Source organism: Argiope bruennichi, chromosome X1, assembly GCF_947563725.1.
Source record: "Argiope bruennichi chromosome X1, qqArgBrue1.1, whole genome shotgun sequence".
Lineage (NCBI taxonomy): Eukaryota > Metazoa > Arthropoda > Arachnida > Araneae > Araneidae > Argiope > Argiope bruennichi.
The window spans coordinates 98,784,368-98,808,135 of record NC_079162.1 but is presented as its reverse complement, the minus strand read 5'-3'; the positions used below and the strand labels follow the sequence as shown (position 1 = coordinate 98,808,135).

At 29.1% G+C, this 23,768-nt stretch overlaps 1 protein-coding gene across 4 annotated transcripts in view; it reads left to right on the top strand.

Moving 5' to 3' along the window:
* Nucleotides 1-17,949, top strand: part of LOC129958326 (SH3 and multiple ankyrin repeat domains protein 2-like) — a 236,849-nt gene extending 218,900 nt beyond the window's left edge. For all 4 annotated transcript variants that reach the window (XM_056070735.1, XM_056070737.1, XM_056070734.1 and 1 more), the window contains 5 exons: nucleotides 2,020-2,093; nucleotides 7,217-7,338; nucleotides 9,256-9,442; nucleotides 12,645-12,734; nucleotides 14,161-17,949. In XM_056070735.1, coding sequence (XP_055926710.1) covers nucleotides 2,020-2,093; nucleotides 7,217-7,338; nucleotides 9,256-9,442; nucleotides 12,645-12,734; nucleotides 14,161-17,393 — 3,706 coding nt within the window. In that variant the 3' untranslated portion in view covers nucleotides 17,394-17,949. The remainder of the gene's footprint in view (nucleotides 1-2,019; nucleotides 2,094-7,216; nucleotides 7,339-9,255; nucleotides 9,443-12,644; nucleotides 12,735-14,160) is intronic.
* The last annotated feature ends 5,819 nt before the right edge of the window (nucleotides 17,950-23,768 follow it).

The window sequence follows — 23,768 nt, the reverse complement described above, 5'->3', positions numbered from 1 at the left end:
TCGGAATTATATGAAGGAGTTCTACGTTGAATAAATGCTAAACTTACCATACCATAGCAGAGCATTTTCTCATAAAGTAAATTACTAAAGCCATACACTTTCTCAGTAATCGATCCAAGTAAACTTCAAATATAATTACAATTTTTAGAAAAATGTTTGATTGATATTCTTTCCACTTGTCTTTTTCAATAAACGCCGGCAATTTTCGATAGATTAATGGCATGTGTAATTACTTATTTTCTGCCATAAATCAGCTGTTATGGTAGAAAATCAGGTTTATGGTTTCAGTATTAAATGCTTACTAGGAATGAAGCAAACAATTCTTTAGTATGCATAAAAAACCGCAAAAAAAAAAAAAAAACCACTTTTGTTATTCTATTAGAATTTATCAAAACATTTCTTAAATGTACAATTTTCATGTTCTTTAAAATTGTTGTAGAATAAAATATTTGAAGGGTCGCACCATATGTTTAAATGCTTATAATACTTGTAATATCATAATTTGTTGCATTGTATTGAATGTATGCTAGAGTCATAGATTTAAATCTGATCGCTGTTAGATTGTAGGAGGCTTGAGTATTTATAGCAGCAAAATATAAGTTGCGTAGAGCTTTGTTTTCATTATTTTCTAGAGCGTTTCAAAATTCCTGCTTTCAGTAGCTTGTTAGAAATGAAAGAGTAGTGTGTGCTCATAAAATAATTTCGTACATTTTACGCAAATTGTAAAGAATTCATTCTATTTTAAGAGAATGTGGCTTAAATTTTTATACAAAGCCTTTATCTTACATTTTGAAAGGATTTATTTTGAACTTTAAAATCATTTCCGAATTGTGGAAATCGTTTCTCATAAAAGAAGTCGCTATAATAATAACTTTGAAAAAGGATTGACAATTTTTTCACTGTCAGGTATGTGATACTATCATACTCTTATATCGAACCGAATTGGGATTTTATTTGAGTGCTGATTTGGAGTTCATAAAAGAAAAGCAGGGAGTATCGAATTTTTTTTGAAAGTCAAAACATATATTAGTTATTCTAGAGTAGTTATACAAGGTTATCGAAAAGTCGCACAACCCTGCAAAAATATTTTACAATAAAAATGCTGCAATAAATAAATTATAAACATGGACTTGACTGAAAGAGGGATTATTCTGAGAAACAAAAATGAACTTTGAACATCGATATTGTACGTATTCAAGATACAAACTTGTTTCTCAGATTTAAAAATACTTTTATCAGTGCATAAACGCACATTTTCATTATCTAGTATTCAAATAGGATGCGAATTATTCTACAAACAGATGCTTTTAAATGGCTGTTCAAGAAGAAATCTAAGAAAACCGCTTAAGTTAATCAGATCCTTTTTTTTCATGAACTAGATGAACATTGTAGGAGTAGAGATTGAATTTCTGTTATACCTTTTTGCGTTCCCAATTTTCGAAAGAATGAGTTGCAAAATACTTCTTAAAGATAGAATTTCATTTCGATTAAGGAAAAAGTCATCTTTATTCTGCATCAAACAAAACATTTTTAAAGTTAACAGAATTACATACAATATCAATTTCAAAGCAGTGTCGTACATTTTGCATATATTGTGGAAAATTAATTTTATTTGAATAAAGCGTGCTTTGAGTAATATTTATGCTTATACGAGTGGTTTAGATTTTTAAATAATTTTTCATTAATTTTCACAAATTTTGAGTTTGGGTTGTATGACTATTTGATAACTCTATATCCGTTTCACCAAGGACTGATTTAGCTGATGTTTCATTATGTAAATTTTACTGCCATTTTTGCTCAATGTATTTTTCAAATTGGATGCAAATTTCTCCTCTTACTCAGTTTTCTTCATATTTTTTATTAATAAAGGCCCTTATATAAATTATTTGATACATATTTTCCTACTTTACCGAAGAATATTTCTTTTCACTTGGGTTTTTTTTTCTATGATAACATAAAAATAATTTATTTATATTGTATATGAACGATATTATCTTACTTATGATTCTATTATAATAGGTTTGGAGAGCCCAGGACCGTAATCCTACATAGAGGCAAGAAAGGTTTTGGATTTGTATTACGTGGAGCAAAAGGTATTAAATTAATATGCATATTTATTCATTTGGTCAATTTTGTTATTTAAAATGTGAACACATTGAAAAGTGTAACTACTCAGAATTTAGTATTGTCTTTTATGAGAAAAGAACACTTTGGCATTCAACTTCAATTATATTGCATACGCTTTAACATTTTTTTCTCCATACTTTCACAACACAAGAGCCACATAGTTGTGCATGTTTCCTAGAACATTACCAATATGCATAGTATGTCCCTATGTTATAATCTTGCACAAACAAAATTACTTTTTTCCAAGTAAAAAATTAGGAAATGAATAAAAATTTAAGTTAAGAAATAAACATCTGTCGCTGGACATATGAAATCATAAAGATAACTTACCACAATAGCTAGAATTAAAATAACTAAATATGAAATGTTGGGAAGTATTTTCACAAAAGATTACTTAAGTCATCATCATTATGAAGTGTTTTTATTACTGCTGCATGGGATTTACTATTATACTTTTATGTTAATGGAAAAATAGAAGGAAAGTTACCATTATTGTAGCAACTTTCTGGTTTAGAAATATACATTTGTGACTTAATATCAATAAATTAAATAACTTAATAGAAATACATTGTGGAAATTTTCAGTCATCAATTTAAATAGTTATATTTCTACTGAGATGCATATAAAAATAAAAAGATCAAATGAAAGTATATATGGATTTTTTTTATGAAGTTGATTTTCGAAAATATAAAGCAAATAGAATGATAGTTTTAAAAGTTTTAAAATACAAATAGGAAGCATTTGTACATATACACACACACACACACACACACACACACACATATATATATATATATATATATATATATATAATTAATGTTTAATAAAAAGGATGATATTGATTAATTGAGTCCAATGTTTACTTTGATTATCTTCCTGGTAAGCCAATAACTCTCTTACAAACTTCTGTATACAATGCAAGCATTTTTTTTTTTAACCTGAACTTGTAAATTAGCTTTTACAATATATTTATACATGTGTTTTAATTATATATATATATATATATATATATATATATATATATATATATATATATATATATATATATATATATATATATATATTTAATTAAAACACATGTATAAATATATTGTAAAAGCTAATTTACAAGTTCAGGTTAAAAAAAAATGCTTGCATTGTATACAGAAGTTTATAAGAGAGTTATTGGCTTACCAGGAAGATAATCAAAGTAAACATTGGACTCAATTAATCAATATCATCCTTTTTATTAAACAAAAAGGTTTTATTAAAAAGTAGAATTTTTTTAAAGAATACTACCGTAAAAATTTTTACTGAAATATCTTGTTTCTAGATAAAAATATTCACGAAATGTGAATATCATCTAAGATGAAATCATCAGTGTAAATGTAAAAATTTCATGAAACTGATTCTACACACTTGATGCTTATATATGTAAAGAGAAAGAGAGAGATTGGTGACGTTACTAAAGGGTAAATAAAAATCAATCCAGACTATTATGGATTAAGTGGCAAGATATGTCAATTAGTCTATAATGACCTTTGGCCAATTCTTGTGGCGAGCAGAAAAAATTAAGGGAAAAGCCTAAAAATTTACTTTTAAGGTCTTACAAAATATTAACATTATTTTTTAATGGAACTTAAATAATTCAAAGATAGAATTGCGTGAATATAATGATAATGACCAAATTGATCTTAACTTTTTATTTTTAAGTAATAAGTTCTTTTACATCTGATTGACAATATCAGTTTTCTACCGGTACCATTTTTTATTAATGGTAAAAGTGAGCATCAAATTTTCAAATAGATATCGTAATTCAATGAATTTTCAAACATATATTTTATATATGCATTTTACTTTTTTATTTTTCTGAGGGAATGTTATAATAAAATTCCTCCCTTTGTGGAAAAAAATATTGCATCAAAGGAAATATTTATTCAAGTATTCCAAGTACATTTCCAGCAATATAAAATTTGTTTTACCGCATAATTTATCGGAAACATAAATTGATATTTAGATCATCAAACAATTCTTTTAAAAAATTTGATCACTGTAGAAAACAACATTTAAAACTGTTGCAGTGAAAGCATAAAACTCCATGATTATTAAAACATAAAATATCAATGTAAATGCCATTTATCTGTGTATTTATTAATATATTATACATTATGCGTATTCATCAGTTTTCAGCATCTTTGAAATTAATTCTGTCTCCTTAACATGCTAACATGAAAACTATCTTTAATAATGAAATTTTAAAAATACCCACTTTTTTTATGCGAATAATGAATTCTAAGAATAAAATGGAAAAAGTTGTATTATTATTATTATGCTTTGTTTGAGGCTGTGCTGGCAAAATAACGACTTCGAGACCGGAGAGTCGTTGATTCCAACTCAGCCCGATTCTTTCAAATATACCACATGCTTCTACTTTTCGCTCTGTGTGCAGGAAGATATATCGATCTGATTTCACTAACAGCATTTCAGAATTACAAGATCATATAACTGCAATCACAGGATTGCAATTTAAATAAACTAAATTTTTGTTCTTAAATTTCTGTTGAAAATGCTGGGGAGGAAAAGTGAGTGGTATTACATGAATATAGCTTCAAAAATTTTCACAACTTATGATCTGAAAAGTATGGAGTTTCCTTAATTTGACAATATGGGTGTAAGGATACATATTCTTTCATTTATGCTCTTAAATAAAGTCAATTTCTTATTTTATTAACCAATTTTTTTCAGCGGAAATGACACTGTGATATTTAAAAAAGTTTTATATAAATATAATCACTAGTTAAAAAGGGTTTATCAAAAAGCGAAAAAGTGGTACATATTTCCATAAATACTACACCTAGACTTATACTACCAGTTATAAAGTCTCTTTAAAGAAGGTGGGTAATTCTGTGGATACACTTTGGGTTCAGATCAGATTGATAATAGAAAGTTTAAAAAAATAATTTTTATGTTGTCCCCATAGTGTAAAACTATCAGTTAGTAAAGAATTTTTCTTACATTCATCTCTACATGAATACACAAAGTTTCATGCTTCCATCTACAAAATATGCAGAGATATGTTTATTTCTAAATTTGAAGGGACTTGTCTCAAATATAGATGATAACATTTATTTTAAAAATGCAAGTTTATTGAATGCAGAAAAATTCTCTGCGGCAAGTATCTGTACAGTAGTACATTATTCAGTCTTAATGACATGAAAATTTTTTTTCTAAACACTCTTATTGTTATTCACCTTGATTTATCGATGATTGCAACTTCGATTTTACGAAGAAGAGAAGAGAAATATTGGACATTTAAGATAGCCTGGGTTTTAGTTTAGTTTAGTTATATTAACGTCCCGTTGTGAAGCAACACTAGGGCTACTTTTGGACGGACTTCGTAATTTTGAACCGCGGTCAGATGACGAATAAGCAGTGCAGTATCGAACGGGAAAATAAATTTCTCTGCTCTTATTTGTGTTCGAAATATTAAGGTTTCTTATAAAATGAACTTTTTCACTAACTAGAAAGGGTTATAGCTTTGAAATATTGATTATTTATGCTGCATGTAATCTAACTGCTATACTGTATGAAATCGTAAAACTGGTCTTTGTGCAGAAGAACACAAACTCCGTTTTTTGAATTTCCAGCAACATTTTAGAAAGTGTATTTACAGAACAGTTCAGCGACTTCAAATTTCAGAATCAACACTTCCCCAATATGGATGAGGCGATATAAAAGTCATACATAAATTGGTCTGTTAGCTTATTTTTCAAGTTACCCTCATGCTAGCATATGAACAGTTAATTTAGATCTCAACATTCTAAAAAGATATTGGAGAATACTTCAGCGTAATACCTGAAGTCCATACAGTGTTAGTGGGCTACAATCGTATCGGGATTTCATTGTCTAGAATTTTGCAAAGGGTCCTATTTTCCTTTATAGAACGTGGAATTATACAATATCTCCACGATGTTGTCTGATATTCAAAATATCGAATCATGTCGTAAAGATATGGTAACAATGTTGCTGAACATTTTATTTTAATACAATTAGGTAGAATTAGATAACTTCTTGAAGAACTGTTATTTGGACAGAAGAATGTCTCTTCAATCTAGATTTAAGTATTGAGCTTCAAGCAATCACCTTTGGAATGATAAAAATCTATTTTTTGTATGAGAGGCTTATCATGAGTGACAATTTTCTTTAAAACTGTAGTGTTTAAAAATGTGGTTTCTGAAACTCTTTGATTGGTCTAACTGAAGTATTGTCATTATTGTTAGAAGACTGCCACTTTGAATAGGCATCGAAGATGCTTATTTTGAAAACATTTTGTAAACACTTCAATAAATGTATTATTTATTCATTTAAAAAAAATTAATAAGAATTAGTAAATTTATTATTCATTCTGATTTTGGCGTCTTAATGATAATGTGATATGTGTATTATCCTCCAAAAATTCAATGAAGACTCGTTAAAACACCAATCTGGAGTATGAAAAGAGGTCGAAGTGAATAAAATTGTCAATTTCAGCAGATGTAAGAATAAAAATGTGTCGATAGATGCGCTTATAATTATATTATGCTTTTATAGACGAGTGTAAAAAAAACCATCTCATTTACTAACACATTTATCATAAAGGGGTCCATATAAAAATTCAATTTTTGTAATTTTTTGCTATCAACCTCTGTAAAAGACAGATTGTTTCCGTACAATTTCCTACCTTATTTCACGAAATTTTATAACTGGAAATATGTGTCTAATTATAATATTTAAGGAAATAAACACTTGTTTCATTATTTGAAGCATCATGCATCCTGTGTATGCGCATGGTATCAGTACACAACCTTAGCACTTCGCGCATGTTTAAAATTCTGTGGTTGAAACAGTAAATATATTTTTGTTAAATCTATTTTACAACAATTTTCGTGCATTATAAAGTCGACGTAGTAATATTTTTCCATCTTTAGCTAGGAAACAAGCATTAAACATATGATTTTTTTCGTGTGTTGTTCCTTTTTGTCTGTTTCTAGCTTAAAATTAATGCTTAAGTTCTCCTTGACCATAATATGTGTGCCTGATATGTTAATAATTATTATCGGTACTACTTTAGCTTCCAGTCCTTTGATGGAAAAGGAAGCAAATGTATCTTGGCCTAGTCAATATTTGGAAGATGTAAACAAAGGTGGTGTTGCTGATCTTGCTGGATTAAAAAAAGGAGACTATTTATTAGAGGTATAACTGTTTTTGGATTGATTTAATTGCTGAAAATATTTAAGATAATATGTTATTAAACATGCTAATATTTTTTTTTCATTAATAATAATTCAATTAAATATATGGTATCATTATTGTTTATTTTTTTTATTACTTGTGTAAAAATACTTTGTATTTGTAAAATTTATTCCTAGGAGTCACGGCTTGTCCATTAAAGGGGCAGATCTGTACTTTCTGGACAATTACATAAAAAAAAAGTATTATTTTCCTTTTCTAAAAAAAGTTTATGGATCTCTTCTTTGTGAAAAACTGATGATTTAATGAAATGCAGATAAAATCATTTTCAATTATTAAATCATTATTTATTATCAGTAACAACCTGAAGAAAATTAATCGTTCATGATACTACTACATGAAAGAAAAATTTTAAAAAGTAATGTGCGAACTTCTAAGTTTTCAGCTTCAAACTCTTAGAGATATTGCTTGATATTTCTGTTCAAGTAGCATGTTCAGAGAGAGAAAATGACTTTTTTCTCAATGTTAGCTATGTTGCTAATGATACATATTATTCAGTCATTGTGAGGGTCATAGATTAGCCCTAAGATATTGCACAGAAAATCTGAAATTTTAAATTCATGAGAGGCGAAAAACACTTAATGCATTTCGATTCTTTACAACTTGTGTTTTTTTTTTTGTTTTTGAAAATATTCGTATTCAGGATATTGAGCCATCACCGTTTTCTGATGAAAAAACAATAATACTCAGCTGTAAATATAATAAAACACCTATCTTTGTATGGATAGGAATTCTGTATTTTCATTAGGAATATTTTTTTTTTACCGTAAGTATGCATATAATTCGAAAAAAACTGCATAAACAACTAAATATGGATATATGTGATTTTAATGCATTTATAATTCATTCGAAACAAATTCATATATATTTGTTTTCATACACTGCATATTTATAAAAGTTTCCGATTAAATTTTAAGATAGAAAATAATTTAGATTATATTCATTTCTCTTAATTTCGTCAATCTTTAAATATTTTTGTGAAGAAAATTCTGCAATTTGCAGGTTTTATATATATATATATATATATATATATATATATATATATATATATATATATATATTATAATGAATATCATCTTTAACAATAACCCAATAGCTAATTTCTAAGTAAATAATTAATTGCAAATATGCTTAAATTTGTAATTGGATTTATGCTTAAATATACTTAAACTGTAATTGAAGAAAAAATTATAATCTTTAAATCATTAAATATACTAGCGAAAAATTTATGAAATTTAAATTTCATGCAGTTTTTTTTTTTTTGTCCTATTAGTCATATTAGCAAAATAATTTTATGAAATTGATATTTTAAATCAAACAAATTTCTCTGCTATTCAAACTGAAAGGCTTGAAATCTAGTTTGAAGCTTTGAATTGCAAGATTTTAGGCTAATAAGTAGTTCCCTTAACTAAACAGAGTCCTTTGATTGTTGGATCTCTCTTATGGCAACTCTTGAAATAATCTAAAATAACCTCTAAAATGATTAAATTTAAAAGCTATATAATACAGTACTAGTAAAGAAGATTTTGTAGTAGAAGAATCGAACCTTTAATATTTAAAATAGTAATGCTTTAAAAATATTTTGCTAAATATGACTGATTAAAGCTATTTTACTAAAAATGACTCATAAGATTGGAGGACTATATAAAAACGTAAATTTTGTAATTTTCTGAGAAGTGCAGTTATTAGCAAAAATAACATAAAATATAACTTCTGTTTCATTTAAAACATTTTTCTTATTGGACTTACATGCCTATATCTAATGGCTTCAGAAATTAGCTATTGTGCTACGATTCGAGTAGGTACTATACATATATATTCAAATGTACATCATTTCCTTACGTTTTCATTTTCTCCTAGATTAATGGTCAAGATGTTTCTCAAGCATCACATGAACATGTTGTTTCAATAATTCAGCAATCTGGAAACTTGGTTGCAATGACAGTTGTAACATTGAAAAGCCCACCTGTTGCTTCATCTGTTGAAAATGTTCCTTTGCCATATCGCCAATGTGCTACACTTCCTAGAAAACTCGCTGGTAAGAAAGGTAAGGGATGACAGGATAATTTTCTGTTTTTAAAGTAAGTGGAAAACTAATGCAGAATTATTATATTTGGAAAATTAAAGTCGACTTACTTTAAGAAACAGATAAATTATTAGAGATCATTGTAGTTAAATGGTTGCTCAATTCGAATTTCTTATTATTACAGTCCTAGTGTGTGTTGGATTTTCTTTTGGTTATATGTCAATAATGCATTATCTGCCTTTTATTTGTTTGTAATTTCATTCTTGTACATACTCATATATTGTCTTATTAATTAAAACTGTGTGGTAATCTCTCTATTAAATATTGAAATAGTATTAAATTAGCAAACATATGACATATGTATTAAATACTCTTTTCTTATTATCTGGTTTATACTTCTTTGAATTTAAATGACATTTGTTTTATATTAATATTAATATCCGTTCTTCTAAATCATTTTTTATTTAATTTGACATGTCTTAAAATAAAATCAACAACTCAATTATGAAATTTATTTTGTTCTACAGTGTTTATTAAAATGTATCAGTCTGTTGGCTATGTATGTATTACTACTATTTCAAGCTGTATCCATACTTTAGCATGGTTCATTAATTATTTTTACCCATTTTTTTCCTTTTTATGTTATTCTGAAGAATGTTTCCTAAAATTTGCATATTAATTCTATATAAACCTAATGTTTATCAAATATTTTAAGTCAAGAAAAGAAATTTCTATTGTACTTATTAAACATTAATTAATTTATTTATTAATTTCAGGGGTTAATTTTTGTTGAACAATACTAAATCGCTTTCAGTTTTCATGTAAATTGCCAATGCCAATGATGTTGGGGGTTTCTTGGAAGCGCCTAAGCTCGGTGGCCTTTCATCTTCCGCTCAGCTGAAATGGTTATTAGTAACAGACAAATTATGTTGAGAATTTACTGGGGTAGAAATAATTAACATTTTTGTTAGATTTTTAATTTTTTAAGTGCATTTGTATGACATGGGACGGCATAACACACACAAGCACAACAACAACACAACAAACGAAAAAAAACAAAAAACTATTTAATTATGGTGGATTTTAATTGTCCTAATGAGTTCCATTGGCTAATTGGCGTGAATGTATTCCGGTTGGGGCGTAGGGAGACTAGGTGGTTATATGAGCAGGGTTCTCGGTCTTCTTCTGTTCCTGTTGCTCCTTGGATCATAAGTAGTTTCATGTAAATTGTAACTATTAAAATATTGCTTATAATAAACATGTATTAAAGTTAGGTGTAGAAATGTATAGAAGAATGCCGATTTCGAATATTGACCATTGTTAGAAATTGCAAAATTATCATAAAATAATCCCCGTGGGCTTCAAAGTGAATATAAAAAAAAATTCCTTCAGTTTTTCCCGTCAGTTTAGAATTACTATTTATTTTTAGTTTTGGGCTGTGAAAAGTTCCTACATCCTGTTAAATTAAATACTTTCTCTGTATGTTGTCTAATTCATCCTAAAATAAATGCACACTTCGAAATCCTCTTATGATTTATTTAAAAATTTTCTATTTGGAAATTTGCATGCACTTTTATATATTTTTTTTTATTATCGGCTGTGTTTCGCAATATTCTTATAATACAAAATGAAATTTATTTACAATTTTTACCTCAATTTCACTTTAGTTCTAGCAATATTAGATAGCTGAAATTTTTAAGGGGGAAGTAATTTTCAGTTGATTTATGTATATCTAGTGAATTCTTTCTTCCACGTTTCAAGTGATAAAGTTTTTCATTTTTCTGGTTCGAATAAACGATGAACCGCATGCCCCTCTAGAAAATACCGTGTTAGTGCTTCCGTCGGGTGTTTCCATTTCGAAGTTATATAAGTTCAACTTCTTTATCATTTATCTTTTACAGTTTTATTATATTTTTACAGTTTGATGTTTGCCGGTAATACGCAATGCGTTACTGTAAGATTCTCAAAATGGTCATGAAGTGGAGCCATTTAAAAATTATTCATTTATCTCTTCATTGATTTTAAAAAAATATTCAAGGCTACAATAAAAAGAAACTATTGATTATTTCGAAACGACTGCCGAATTTTTCCAAAAATATGCATGCACCACAAGTATTACTCTCTCTCTCTCTCTCTCTCTCTCTCTCTCTCTCTCTCTCTCTCTCTCTCTCTCTCTCTCTCTCTCTCTCTCTCTCTCTCTCTCTCTCTCTCTCTCTCTCTCTCTCTCTCTCTCTCTCTCTCTCTCTCTCTCTCTCTCTCTCTCTCTCTCTCTCTCTCTCTCTCTCTCTCTCTCTCTCTCTCTCTCTCTCTCTCTCTCTCTCTCACACACACACACACACACACACACACACACACACGCACGCACACATGTATATGAAAATTATATTGTCGTTTTAACTGAAATTTTTGTAGTTGGTAAGTGAGTTTATTTCTTAATTCTATATGCAATTTCGCTTAAACGGTATCCAAATTGTTATTTAAGCAGTTCGAATTTTTTAGCTGCTATTTATTACTTCATCCGCCATCACACATATTTTGAAATTAAATCCCTACTCTGCTATTCTGCAAAATTTTGTTTGCAGAATAACTTCAAAGAATAAAATTTTAGAAAAGTATCTTACATAATTAAGAAACCAATGTTTTGCCACATTAAATTCAACGATTCGACAGTGAAGATTATTTATTTTAGCGATGTATTTCGAAGCAATAATTTTTTTAATATCTCTTTTTTTAGGAGAATATACATTTCTCTCTCTCTCTATCTCTCTCTCTTTTATCTCATAACAAACATTATATTTTACAGACAAAACCCATTTATACACAACTGAAGAGAACTCGTATGTAAATTTCTATCGAGTATAAAAACATTCTTAAATTTCAGTGGAGTATAATAACAAGTTTTGAAATTCTCTAGGCTTAACTTACTCTATGCAAGATAAGAGATTATATGATAAAAATTATGTATTTTTGTTATGTGTAATGAGATTATGTATATGTGTAAATTATGTGCAACTATGTATATGTGTAAATGAGATTTCAAAGTGGCAATTTTAAATAGGGTGGCTTGCAAGATATTTTTACTGAAAAGTATTATTATCCATAATAGTTTCTGATTCAAAGTTGATAATAGATTCGAAATTAAAATTTAAAAAATTATTTTCCTCGAAACATTTTCTTTTTTCAAAAATCAGCATTTTATAATATTTCATACTTTTATTTTCAGCTCCTACTCCACCTAAGAGGGATCCAAAAACTACTCTGTCAGTTGGACGAGTAAGAGCAAGATCCATGGTTGCAGGGCTTGCTGAAATAGGTATTTATAAAGCTTTTCAATTGGAAAATATAATATTTAATTGGAAATTTTTTATAGATATCAAATTTTTTTCTCCTACTTCTCTTTACTTTGTAATTATAGTTGATATCTGCATGTTTTTTAACTGCATTTCTACTTCGGCATTAATAATACTAACCATTTTAAATGTTAATTAGTTCGAATACTATTTATAAATTCAATATACACTAGCATAGTTTTCTTTTATTATACAGAAAATCTTTCTTTTTGTCACCCTTGTCCGCGCGAGGAAGCGCTTTTATCCGAAGAAATATATGATAGCCTAAAAATTCGAAAATCAGCTATCAGATTGAAGTCCAGAAAGCTTTCGCAATTCTTATATCTCTGATATAAGCTTCATTATGTGACGATAAATATGTAAAATAATGAAATTTGTTGAATTTTAAGAAATATCGATATAACATACGATATTATTAAACAATCACTGATTAAGATACATAGTGCTCATGCTTCTTGCTTTACTGTGGAGACCTAAAAGTAATTCGTGTTGTGAATGAAAAATTTCCCCCAAAAAATTGGTTTTTAAAAACAAAATTTCTTTAAAATAATCAAAGTTTTCACTTGAAAATACTTTCTTTTTATATTTTTGTAAGCTTAAAAACTTGAATTTTTCTTTCAGTAAAACAAAAGAAAATAATTCTTCAACTGCTTTCTTTTTTAATTAATGATAATGTCCAGGCTTTAATAGTAAATATATGTCGAAAATTCTTTTATCATTCTCATTAACCTTTAAAATTTTCTTGAGATTATTAATAAAACTTAGAAATTACACACAAAAAGTTATAAAATTCTTTTAAAAACAGATTTTCTGTATTATTTATTGAGTTGTTATTAGAATAAATTTTCTGTTTGAGATGAGGACAAACTTTATCGCTTAAAAGAAGCCCTTTTTTTGCACACTTTTAGGTAAATTGACTTGTTTTATATTTGTAAAGATGGAATTTTGTAATCCATTTTTTTGTGTGTGTGTGTGTGCTTTCTTATGTGCTGCACTTTAGAAGTGGTGTGCATTTGTATATTCTCGTAGGCAATACGGTATTATAAATTTTAAAAATTTGGATTGTCAGTAATCAAATAATTTAACAATATTTTTATTTCTTGTGAGTACTGACATGATATAGTGATTTAAGGAAAAGTTTATAGATTCCATATTATTTATAAAAATTAACAATAGATGAAAATATAAGATATAATTAGATTAAAAATTTAAACTTTTCTTAGCACTGATAAAAGGTTGCTTTTAAAAATTGTGTTTATTAAATTTATTTTTATTTCTTCTACAATTTGTTTCTAAAAAGAGTAGAAGAATTTAATTTATTGTTATCGATTTTTTTGTGTATGTATGTTAAAAATATGATTATTTATATGCATGTATTTTTTTTTTCAGAATCTCTTGATCGAACTTTGAATGAGTATGACTCCGAAGGTAGGTCTACCAAAAGCAGTTCTGTTGAAAGCATTCCAAATAAAGCAGCAATGAAAGCTGCTAATTCCCATTTGACTAAAACTGCTTCAATCAAAGCTCGACCAAGTTCTCAGAGAGTATCAGCAGCTGAATTAGAACAGTTTTTTGCAAGACAAGGATCTAAAAGGCATCTTCGAAGCCACACTTTAAATACTAGATCAAGAGCTGATAGCCGTCCTCCAAAGGTATATGGAAGTGTTGCTGAAATGAAACGTTCAAGGGCATCAAGATCGAAATTAACTGAGGCTACATTAAAAGTTCACAAAGATTTTTCTAGTACTCCAGATCTTAAAGCAGTAAATCTGACAACGTTTTCAAATAGCTCTATAGCTAGAAAGAAGAGCCTTAGTCAAGAGGATCTGCAAAATGTACGAGGCAATCGTCATTCTTGGGCTTGTACTCCTAATGGTTATAATAGCTATCTTGGCTTGTGTGATAATGAAGAATGTAGTTTAAATTATAATGATGCATGGAAATCTATTGAAGACGTGTATGATAGTACAATCCCAGTTGAACAAAGGGATGTCAATTCAGATATATATGCACAGACATTACCAATAACTAAAAAAGATAAATCTTTTAGAGCCAGTTGCCCTCCTCCTTCTCATCCTCCACCACCTCCACCTATTGGGCAAGTAATTAAAGTAGACGTTTCTAAAGCTTTAGGTGAATATGCCAATGTAAATATGACAGACGAGGATGGTAACTCACAAATCATGTCAAGTTTCCGTCCAGGAGACAGTGCCAAACTATATGCATCCCCTGAAGTAGTAATGAGTGTTGGCTACAAGTCTGAGCCTGTATCTGTTGCTAAAGATGCTGTGCATCCTAGAAGATCAGGTGGGGGATCTAGTCTTAGATCTCAGTCTCTTCCACCCAAAATTCCTGTAAATAAGTCTGATAAAGGAAGCACTACATCTTCTGAAGCAGAAAACAGCGGTGACTCTGGGGGACTTTATTCTACATTTAAAAAGACTAACCGTCAGAGAGATTCTATGTCTACAGATAGTGGTCATGTCTCAGACAGAGGAGCATTGTGGTCTATTAAAGGGAAGTCTGCAGTAACTAGTGCCTATTCTTCGAAATTTGATTTCGAAGATTCCGATGCTGGCAGTCCTCAGAATTATCCTACAGTTAAAACTCCAAACCATGAGCCTTTTATTCCAGAACCAGACTATGAAAGTAGTGAGGATGATTTTATGCCTATATCTGTGGATAAAGGTGGGAGTTTATCGACTTTCGGAAAAGGTGACTCCGGAGTGCACGAAGAGAAAGTTCCTAATCAGTCAGACTTTCCTGACAACCAACAAATGCAGATTGATAATTCTGCACAATTTAGTCCTCATACAGAAGCCAAACGAGCCATACAAGAAGCCAGGGATCGTCTAAGATTTTCTCAAAAACCTTTAGACAAGAATGCTACTGTTGTTTTTATTAGCGGTAAAATAACTGAACATAAAGTGGAAAAAAGCGAAATACAACTCCATAGAACCGAAGAAGGAAGACTAACTGGCACCGTTGTCATATCAACTACAAATGAACCTCAAGAATCGCATTATTTATCGTCTTCTATTCTTAAGACTTATGAAAATGAAAAATGTACTGCTCTTCGTTATCCCAGTAGAGATGCTCCTGCATCTGAATATGCGAAGTATCGGCAACAAATTTTGAGTGGTATGAATCAACCTGTCGATTCTGAGAGTAACCTTCCTCCTCCTCCAGTTATTGAGGTTGTTGAAAGTGATTCAGTAATAAAGCAAAGTGACGGAGCACAGGTTGAATGTAAGAAAGATTTCAAACCTATTGATGGATTAAAAATCACATTAACAGGATCTCAGAAAAGTCCTGATAATAAAGGGGATATTGAAAAAGAACAGGGAGAATGTCCTTACCTTCCTGTTAAGGGATTGCCTAATGATATAGCAGAAAACAGCTCAAGTGGCGTATCATCGGATATAGATACACAAAGTGATCAAATTGGAGTCATGTCTAGTTCTACTGAAGATGATAGCAAAGCTGAAACTGTTGTGCAGTTATCGGAATCTGGTCATTTACGTGAAAGTCAGAATATTAACCAAAGTAAAAGTGATAAACCTGCTGAACATATTCCTGCTACTAAAACTGAAAAACCACCCGATATTCCTTCACAGTATGAAACTGCTTCTAAAAAAACTGCAAAAGAGATTGCTATGTCATTAGCTAGTGAATTACAGGGTCTTCGGCACAGTAACATAGAGAGTAAACCGAAGTCTCAGTTGGATATTATTTTTAGGGAACCTTCTGGTAGTGTGATAAAAAGTGCTCAAACAAAAGACCGAAAACATTCAGGAGTCTCTCCTCGAAGGGAAAAGAAACATGAATCGGAAGCAATTAAAGCAAAAACTGCGACAGAAAGCAGTTTAGAAGAAAGTTTGGAAGTCCTAAGGTTGCAAGTGAATTCTCTTGGTCTTGCAGCAGTGAACGAAGTTGATGTATTCACTGAATTAGTTCCTCCTCCACCAGAATTTGCTGCTGCTGCTGCTATTGCTTCAGAAAATACTTCTAAAAAAGAAACGTATTCGTCTTCAGAAATAGCAATTGCTCCTCCTCCCGAATTTTCTGACAATTCACCACAGTTAAGAAACAAAACTTCATCTCATAGAACAGCCTCAAACGTTCATCAAAGAAAAAATTATCCATTGAGTTGCCATTTAAATGCATCTCCCAACTCAGTTGATTTAAACTTTTTGACGTCTCTGAGAAGTAAATCACCGAACATTCTGCATATGGTCCGGAAAGATAAAAAGTCTTGTTTAGGAAGTGGTAGTGGTAGCGTTAATGTACATTTACCTTGCACAAGTGGCCTCAGGCATTTACCTTCATTCAACCCTTCAGAGCATTCTCTGATTCATGAAAGTGCTACTAATGACTTATCTCGCTTGAAATCTGTACAAAAAGAGTTTCGTTTCAAGTTATTACAGGAGTGGACATCAAATGATATAGCAGATTGGCTTGACAGCTTGTTTCTTCCTGAATACAAACAGCGGTTTTCGGAAGCTGGGATAACTGGAGCTAAATTAGCTAACATGGACAGTAATGACTTAATGGGATTAGGTGTTAAGCAGATGGGACATAGACTGAACATGGAACGATCACTAAAAAGATACTTGAAATGAACAGATTATTTAGTGTACAAAAAACCGTTCTAGTTTCTGCATTAGCTGGTTTCTGCTCCCAAAAATCAAATGAATAAGATATAAAATAGTTTTGTGATCATTAAATTCTATATATTTATATGTATATGGAATTAGTTTAGTGATTAATTCTATATACATATATGAATTATTATACTTATCTCAATAATTCTATTCTTCCCAGCAGCTGATAAATATTAAGATCCATTTTGTATTCTCCTTGGAGCAAATATGTAGTTGCATGTATTGTAAAAACATTTTAAACTAGAATAATATTTCTTTTAAGCAGACCAGTCTGAACAAAATTAGGCAGGGAGTTGTTCATAAGTGCTATATTTATTGACCAGTCATTTCTGAAAGGGCCGGAAAGTGGCAATTATATAAAGTATATTATTTTCAACGTTGTGATTACATGTTGTAGTAAAATATTTAGAGCATTTTGCCCTTTTAAAAGTGATTCTGTAGAGAAAATATTATTGATAAATTCTAATGTTGCCAGCTGCATATTTTAATTTGTATAAAGTATTTATTATTCTGAGTTGTTGAAGTGTTTTGTGGTTTGTTGCCTTTTATTTTTCATTTAAACAATCATGATTTTCGCAAATTCATTATTAAACATATTATTTCATAGTTTGCTTTTTATTCATTTCATCTTGCAAAAACAATTTAGTATTTAAGTGCTTTTAAATATTAACTCTTAGAGTAAGCCAATTATTTTTGCATTAACACCCTATTTATTACATTTTTGAAATGTGTAAGGAGCTGCATAAACTGCTAGTGCTCATGATCTTCCGATACACAAAGAATGTTAAATTTACATATTTTTGGTCATAGAAAAATATATTGCTTAACAGATGATTAAGAGAGTTTAGGTATCTTTTATCAGATTTTATTAAGATGTTCTTTTGGCTATTGATAAAACTTCTTCAATTGTCCAAATTTATCTGCTTATTGTCAAAAATTGAGAATGGCGAAAATCGAGTTCATAGTAGTGTAGATCATTTTGAAAGCTTTAATTGATAGAGATAACGTTGATTTAAAAAGGGAATATTAGTAAATTTGAGTTTTATACTGGAGTTTTGTATCAGAAAAGATCCAATATTAAATAAATAATAAAACAAATAAAGTGACAATAAATTGTTATATCATAAATCGTTGGCAAGTAAATTTCTTTATTAAATTTAAATTTGCTCCTTTTATTGATGCTTCAGTATTACATTATCGATAATGAATCGAAAATGACCCCGAGGAAAGAAAATGAAACTTTAATTCATTGTACGCAGTTAAAATGCTTTTTGCGATTGATTCACGTATGTTAGCAACAAATAATAGAAAAGCTAAAGGATATATTTGTCTTTGCACATAATCAGAAGTGTAATAAGGACAGTGTAAGCAAAGCAAATGTTTTGGATATCTTTATCAGTGGACGTAAAATTGATGAATCAATGAATCAATTTTAGAAAAAAATATACATTTTTATTCTTAAAAATTAAACTGGTTTTAATCATGTGCGTGAAATCATATCGGAAACAATTCTTTTAACTATCAATTCAAACAAACAGGTTTCTTAAAGCAAAATAACCGATAGTTTATGTCACAGAGACTTATGGTCAAAAGCTCTGTATGCGAAAGAGAAAACTTATTAAGTTTAAGATTTCTGATTCATTGGAAATGAGAAGTATACTCGACCATTCTCAGAGTTTATAAAAAAAAAGCGAATATATTGATTAACCCCGTAGTGTGTCTCAGAAGTACTTATGATATACATAACAATAAAATGAAAGCTTCTATGTTTGTGCCAAATGGATTACTTCTTTTGAAATCGAGTTAAGTAAAATGTTATTCCTATTTTTAAAGAAAGACTTTTACTTGCATGTTAAAACATGAAGGAATTCAATCCATCCCCTCAATATTTATAGCTTCTGTGGATAAAAAAACTAATACATAGAATTTCCTAATATTCGTATTTGTGGATATTTTCAAGCACATTAAATCATTTACATACATTTTAAAGTTTTACATTAATGGCATTACATAACGGCATTATTAGTACATTAATGGCATGAATGTTTGTTTTATATTTTTCTCATGTATCAAAATTTTCAGACAAACAATTCTTCAAACTCCTAATTTAATGTTTTTAATTGGTTAAAGAAATAGTATATCAAATTTTCTAAGAAAGTTTTGTAAACTGTCATTAAAATCCTTCAAAATGACTTTTTATTAAATTTGACTTTTAAAAACATATTTATATTATGTCCTTATGAGGTTTTATAAATGAAAAAGCTGCCCGTATTTAATGCTTTGTGTGTAGTTATCTTTACTAATACTATAATTGAACATGTGCAATTGAGGGAACTGAAAAGAATTGATTCATTTTATTGTTGGCATTCCGTAGAAATGGTTAGAAATATAATGAGAAAAAATTAATGGAATTGATTGATATCTTCCCAAGGTGCTTATAAGTCATAAAAGGTGACGAAACTACTTTTCATAAAATTTCTTTTTATTATTATTATAACATTAGTTGTTAAATAATTCAGTTCTTAAGAGCGATAAAATTTATTTAATCGAAATTGGTCCACAACTTACGGTTGCACATATCCTGTAAAACATAAAAGAATTTGAAACTCCTTTAATATGCAATTTTTTATTTTCTAATTATCGTTATAGTTTTCATCATTTTCTAGATGAATTTACTAGTTGTATATAAGTAACAAAAGTTATTTAAGTTTAAAAAATAGCATTTAGTTTAATTGTTTATGGTGATTAAATCTATAGTATTCAAAATTAAGATTCAAAACTAGAATATCATTTACTAGCAAAGAACGAATGATAGAAAGACAGAAAGTTACAAACAAAGATTAAGAATCCTTAATTGGAAAGTAAGTGAAATTTAGCTATTTTTTCATAATAACTTTTGGAAAAAATCATAGGTAAATAATTTTTATATCATTATAAAATTCCAAAATTAGTCTTTTCATGGATATAAATTTAATTAACATACAATATTTCCGTAATTTTAACATTTTTTTAAAAAAGAATTAAAAATATGAATTGCAACAATAAATTTTATTTTTTAAATATAAACAGCAATATCCATAAACTGTAAAATATCTAAAAAAAATTAAATTCTTGCTGATGAAAAGTATATCTGGTATATATAACATTTTTAAATTCCTTAAAATACTTCAATTCTAAAGGTTAGTACAATAACTGCATTTATTAGAAGCTACGTGTTTAATCCGATTATATTAGGAAAATGAATGCTACAAATGAATAGCTGCAGGTACTTTAACATTTAAAATGCAGAAATGTCATTATCTAACGAAAGGCACAATATCTATGACTTTTAAAGTAATTCATTTATATTAAATAAATATTGCAAAACAAATCCCGTGGATTTTCGGTTAGGCTCCTGCTTAGGGACTTTGATATAACGAGGCAAATGGCAGGTGTTTTAAAAATGTTATTAGCTTGATCGTCAAATAAATAACTTTGTAAAAAAAATAAATTCTTTGAGTAATAAAATTTTAGGACTATAAAGTGTATTCACAATGAATTATTAAAATCCGTAATTAAAGTTTAATTAATTACTTATTTATAATATATTGGAATATTTATCATGCATTAAGTCATTCTGTTATGTGGTTCTGTTCCACGTGGGAAGTTCTGTAAAATATTTTTAATGCTATATTTATTAAAAATTTATTATATTTCTTTATTTTCAGTCATAATAATGAAATGCTTTTATTTTTATTAAAGAATTATTATTTATTTTTATTAAAGAAATTATTATCTAATAATTATGGTTAAATTTTCTAGAATTTCATTAGGTATTTTTGCACATTAATAGATAAACACATATCATAATTTATAATTACTAAAAATAAATTAAATAATAATATGCTGATTAAGTTTAAAATATGGTGAAATATTAAAGTACATTCATAGCAATTGAAGGAAGGTTTTCATAATGTACCTTGTCTAGAATTATTTAACACCTAAATCTATACGTAAACCTAAAATCAGACTGTGAAAAAAAATCTTATATTCATTATCTGTAAATTCATTTACTAAATTTTCATACCTTAAGTGTAAAGTAGAATTCTTATTTAAAGAAGTTATCTGGTATGTAATGATTTTTTCATGTAAGTCTCTCTCTGACTCTCCTACCCGCCCGAAGGCACACGGATAATAAATATTGAATGACTGGACCGCCGCAATAGCAATACTGGCAGGAACTGGTTGAGTTCTAAGGACCATCACCACGGTACAACTTCTCCCTAAGGAAGTACGTCCCGTCATCGGTGGGAGGAGCCAGACCCTCACCTTTTCGTATACCCTCCAGGGTGCCGACATCCAACCACCATGCTGAAAGCATCTCACCCTCATTTCGAGGTGCCCCTGGGGGGGGGTTATACCTTAAGTGTAAAGTAAAATTTTTATTTAAAGAAGTCATCTGGTCATCTGATATGTAATGATTTTTCATGTAAAGAAAAACAATCGATTTAAAAAATTGATGAAGCAATGAAATAGGATTTATTTCCTGTTGCTTCCATTTTGAAGTGTAAGCATATGCCAATTTATGTTTCAAAATTATATTTACCTTGAGGTAAATTTTTTATGTTAACAATTTTAGATTAGATAAATGATTTAGATGATTAATTTATCTTTTTTATTTCTGGTTACATTTACTTGTGCGCTTCATAGATCAGTTGCTTTGATTCATTAGTTGAAAAGATCTGGTAAAAACTCTGCAGTAATTAATTTGTTATTCCATTGTGTTAGTGTAATTTATTTAAATATTTCCTTCATAATCTAAAAAATCGTGTATTATTACAGTTAACTTTAATTGAATAAAACAAAAAGTAATTTTAATTAAATTTTCCATTTTATTTTGTCGTTCTTTGTAGCAACTAAGACATTCAACCTGTCAAAAATTAAAAAAAGTTTTGACAAAATTTTTTCATAAAATTTCAGAATTTGTTTAATTTTTAAATCATATAAGACAATCTGCCTGACGTTCTACGGAACGCGAACTAGTTTTATAATTTATCGATTACGAACATTTAAGATGAATTAGGAGCAATTTCTACGTCTTTTTATGGCAGAAGTCTTGAAAATGGAGAAGCTTTTTTTAATAGAAAGAGTTGATTTTAAAAGGTTTTATTGAGCAGAAACTTATGTTTTAACGTCGATATTCTCTGACTTAGACGAAAGCTAGCACTTTAATTGATGAGAGTCGTCATTTTAATTTGAACATTAAATATTTTAGAGATAGCATTAAGTACTTGTAGTCAAAGTTCCAGGGGATGCATTCAGTGACATTAGCAGCACACACACACACACACACACACAAATTACTCCAGTTATTATTTATGACTTTGCATACATGAATGGTACCTGGAGTAAGGAGGTCATTTTTTCACTTCTTTATTTACACAGCGCCCCTTAAGAATGGAGCCTAGGGCATCTAATCCTTTTACTTCCCTTCGCTAGTAAAAGGCACATTCACTTTTGGGATCACCTTAATTCTCCAGCAGGAACGTTGCGAAGTTGAGTGGCACCCGGAGTATAATAAAAAATTTTCTCCCGTAATCATTATCAGCGTTTTTGAAAGTGTAATCTGCTCTCCTGTAAATATTGGTATGGTGTTTTTTCACCCTTTCATTATGTTTTCCTTTTAAATGTGATATATATGTTTTGTCTCCATAGAGCCGCCTAAGACTGGCATCCGGAGCATCTATCATCCCCCTCACCTTGGCCGATTGCTACGCCTCTGTGCTCTAGCCAATCTTTTCTCTAGTCAATGACCATCTAATTTTATATTGTTTTAGTGACTGATCCTGAATTTTTGTTCTCAGCGTATTATTCTCTCTAGATCTAGAACATGGATGTCCAAATTGTGGTCGTAGCAAGATGTTGAATGTATATACATCTTTCCACAATTTACAAAATGGTTATGTAGATTTAATGTCTTCATGAAGTCATACAATAGAAAAAGATGTTTTTTTTTTTTTTTTTTTTTTTGTAAAATTATATTTAACTATTTTTTTACAAAAGTTCCTTTTTTGACCATGAAAAACTTTATCGGGAACTACGAACGCTGTTCGTCTTGAAGTGGGTCGCTATAGGTCCAATTTCTAAAAAATGGGTTTTAATATTTGAAAGTTTGGGAACCTCCTGATCTACATTATACTACACAACCCATCTTGACCCTCCGAAAAGATCGGAAGGGTAAGTGGCTTTATTTCTTATTAAAAATATTTTATATACTCCATAAACAGATGTGAAATTTAATTACAAAAACAATTTTTTTTAAAAATCCTAGGTGCTGGAGGGAGAGTATAAAAA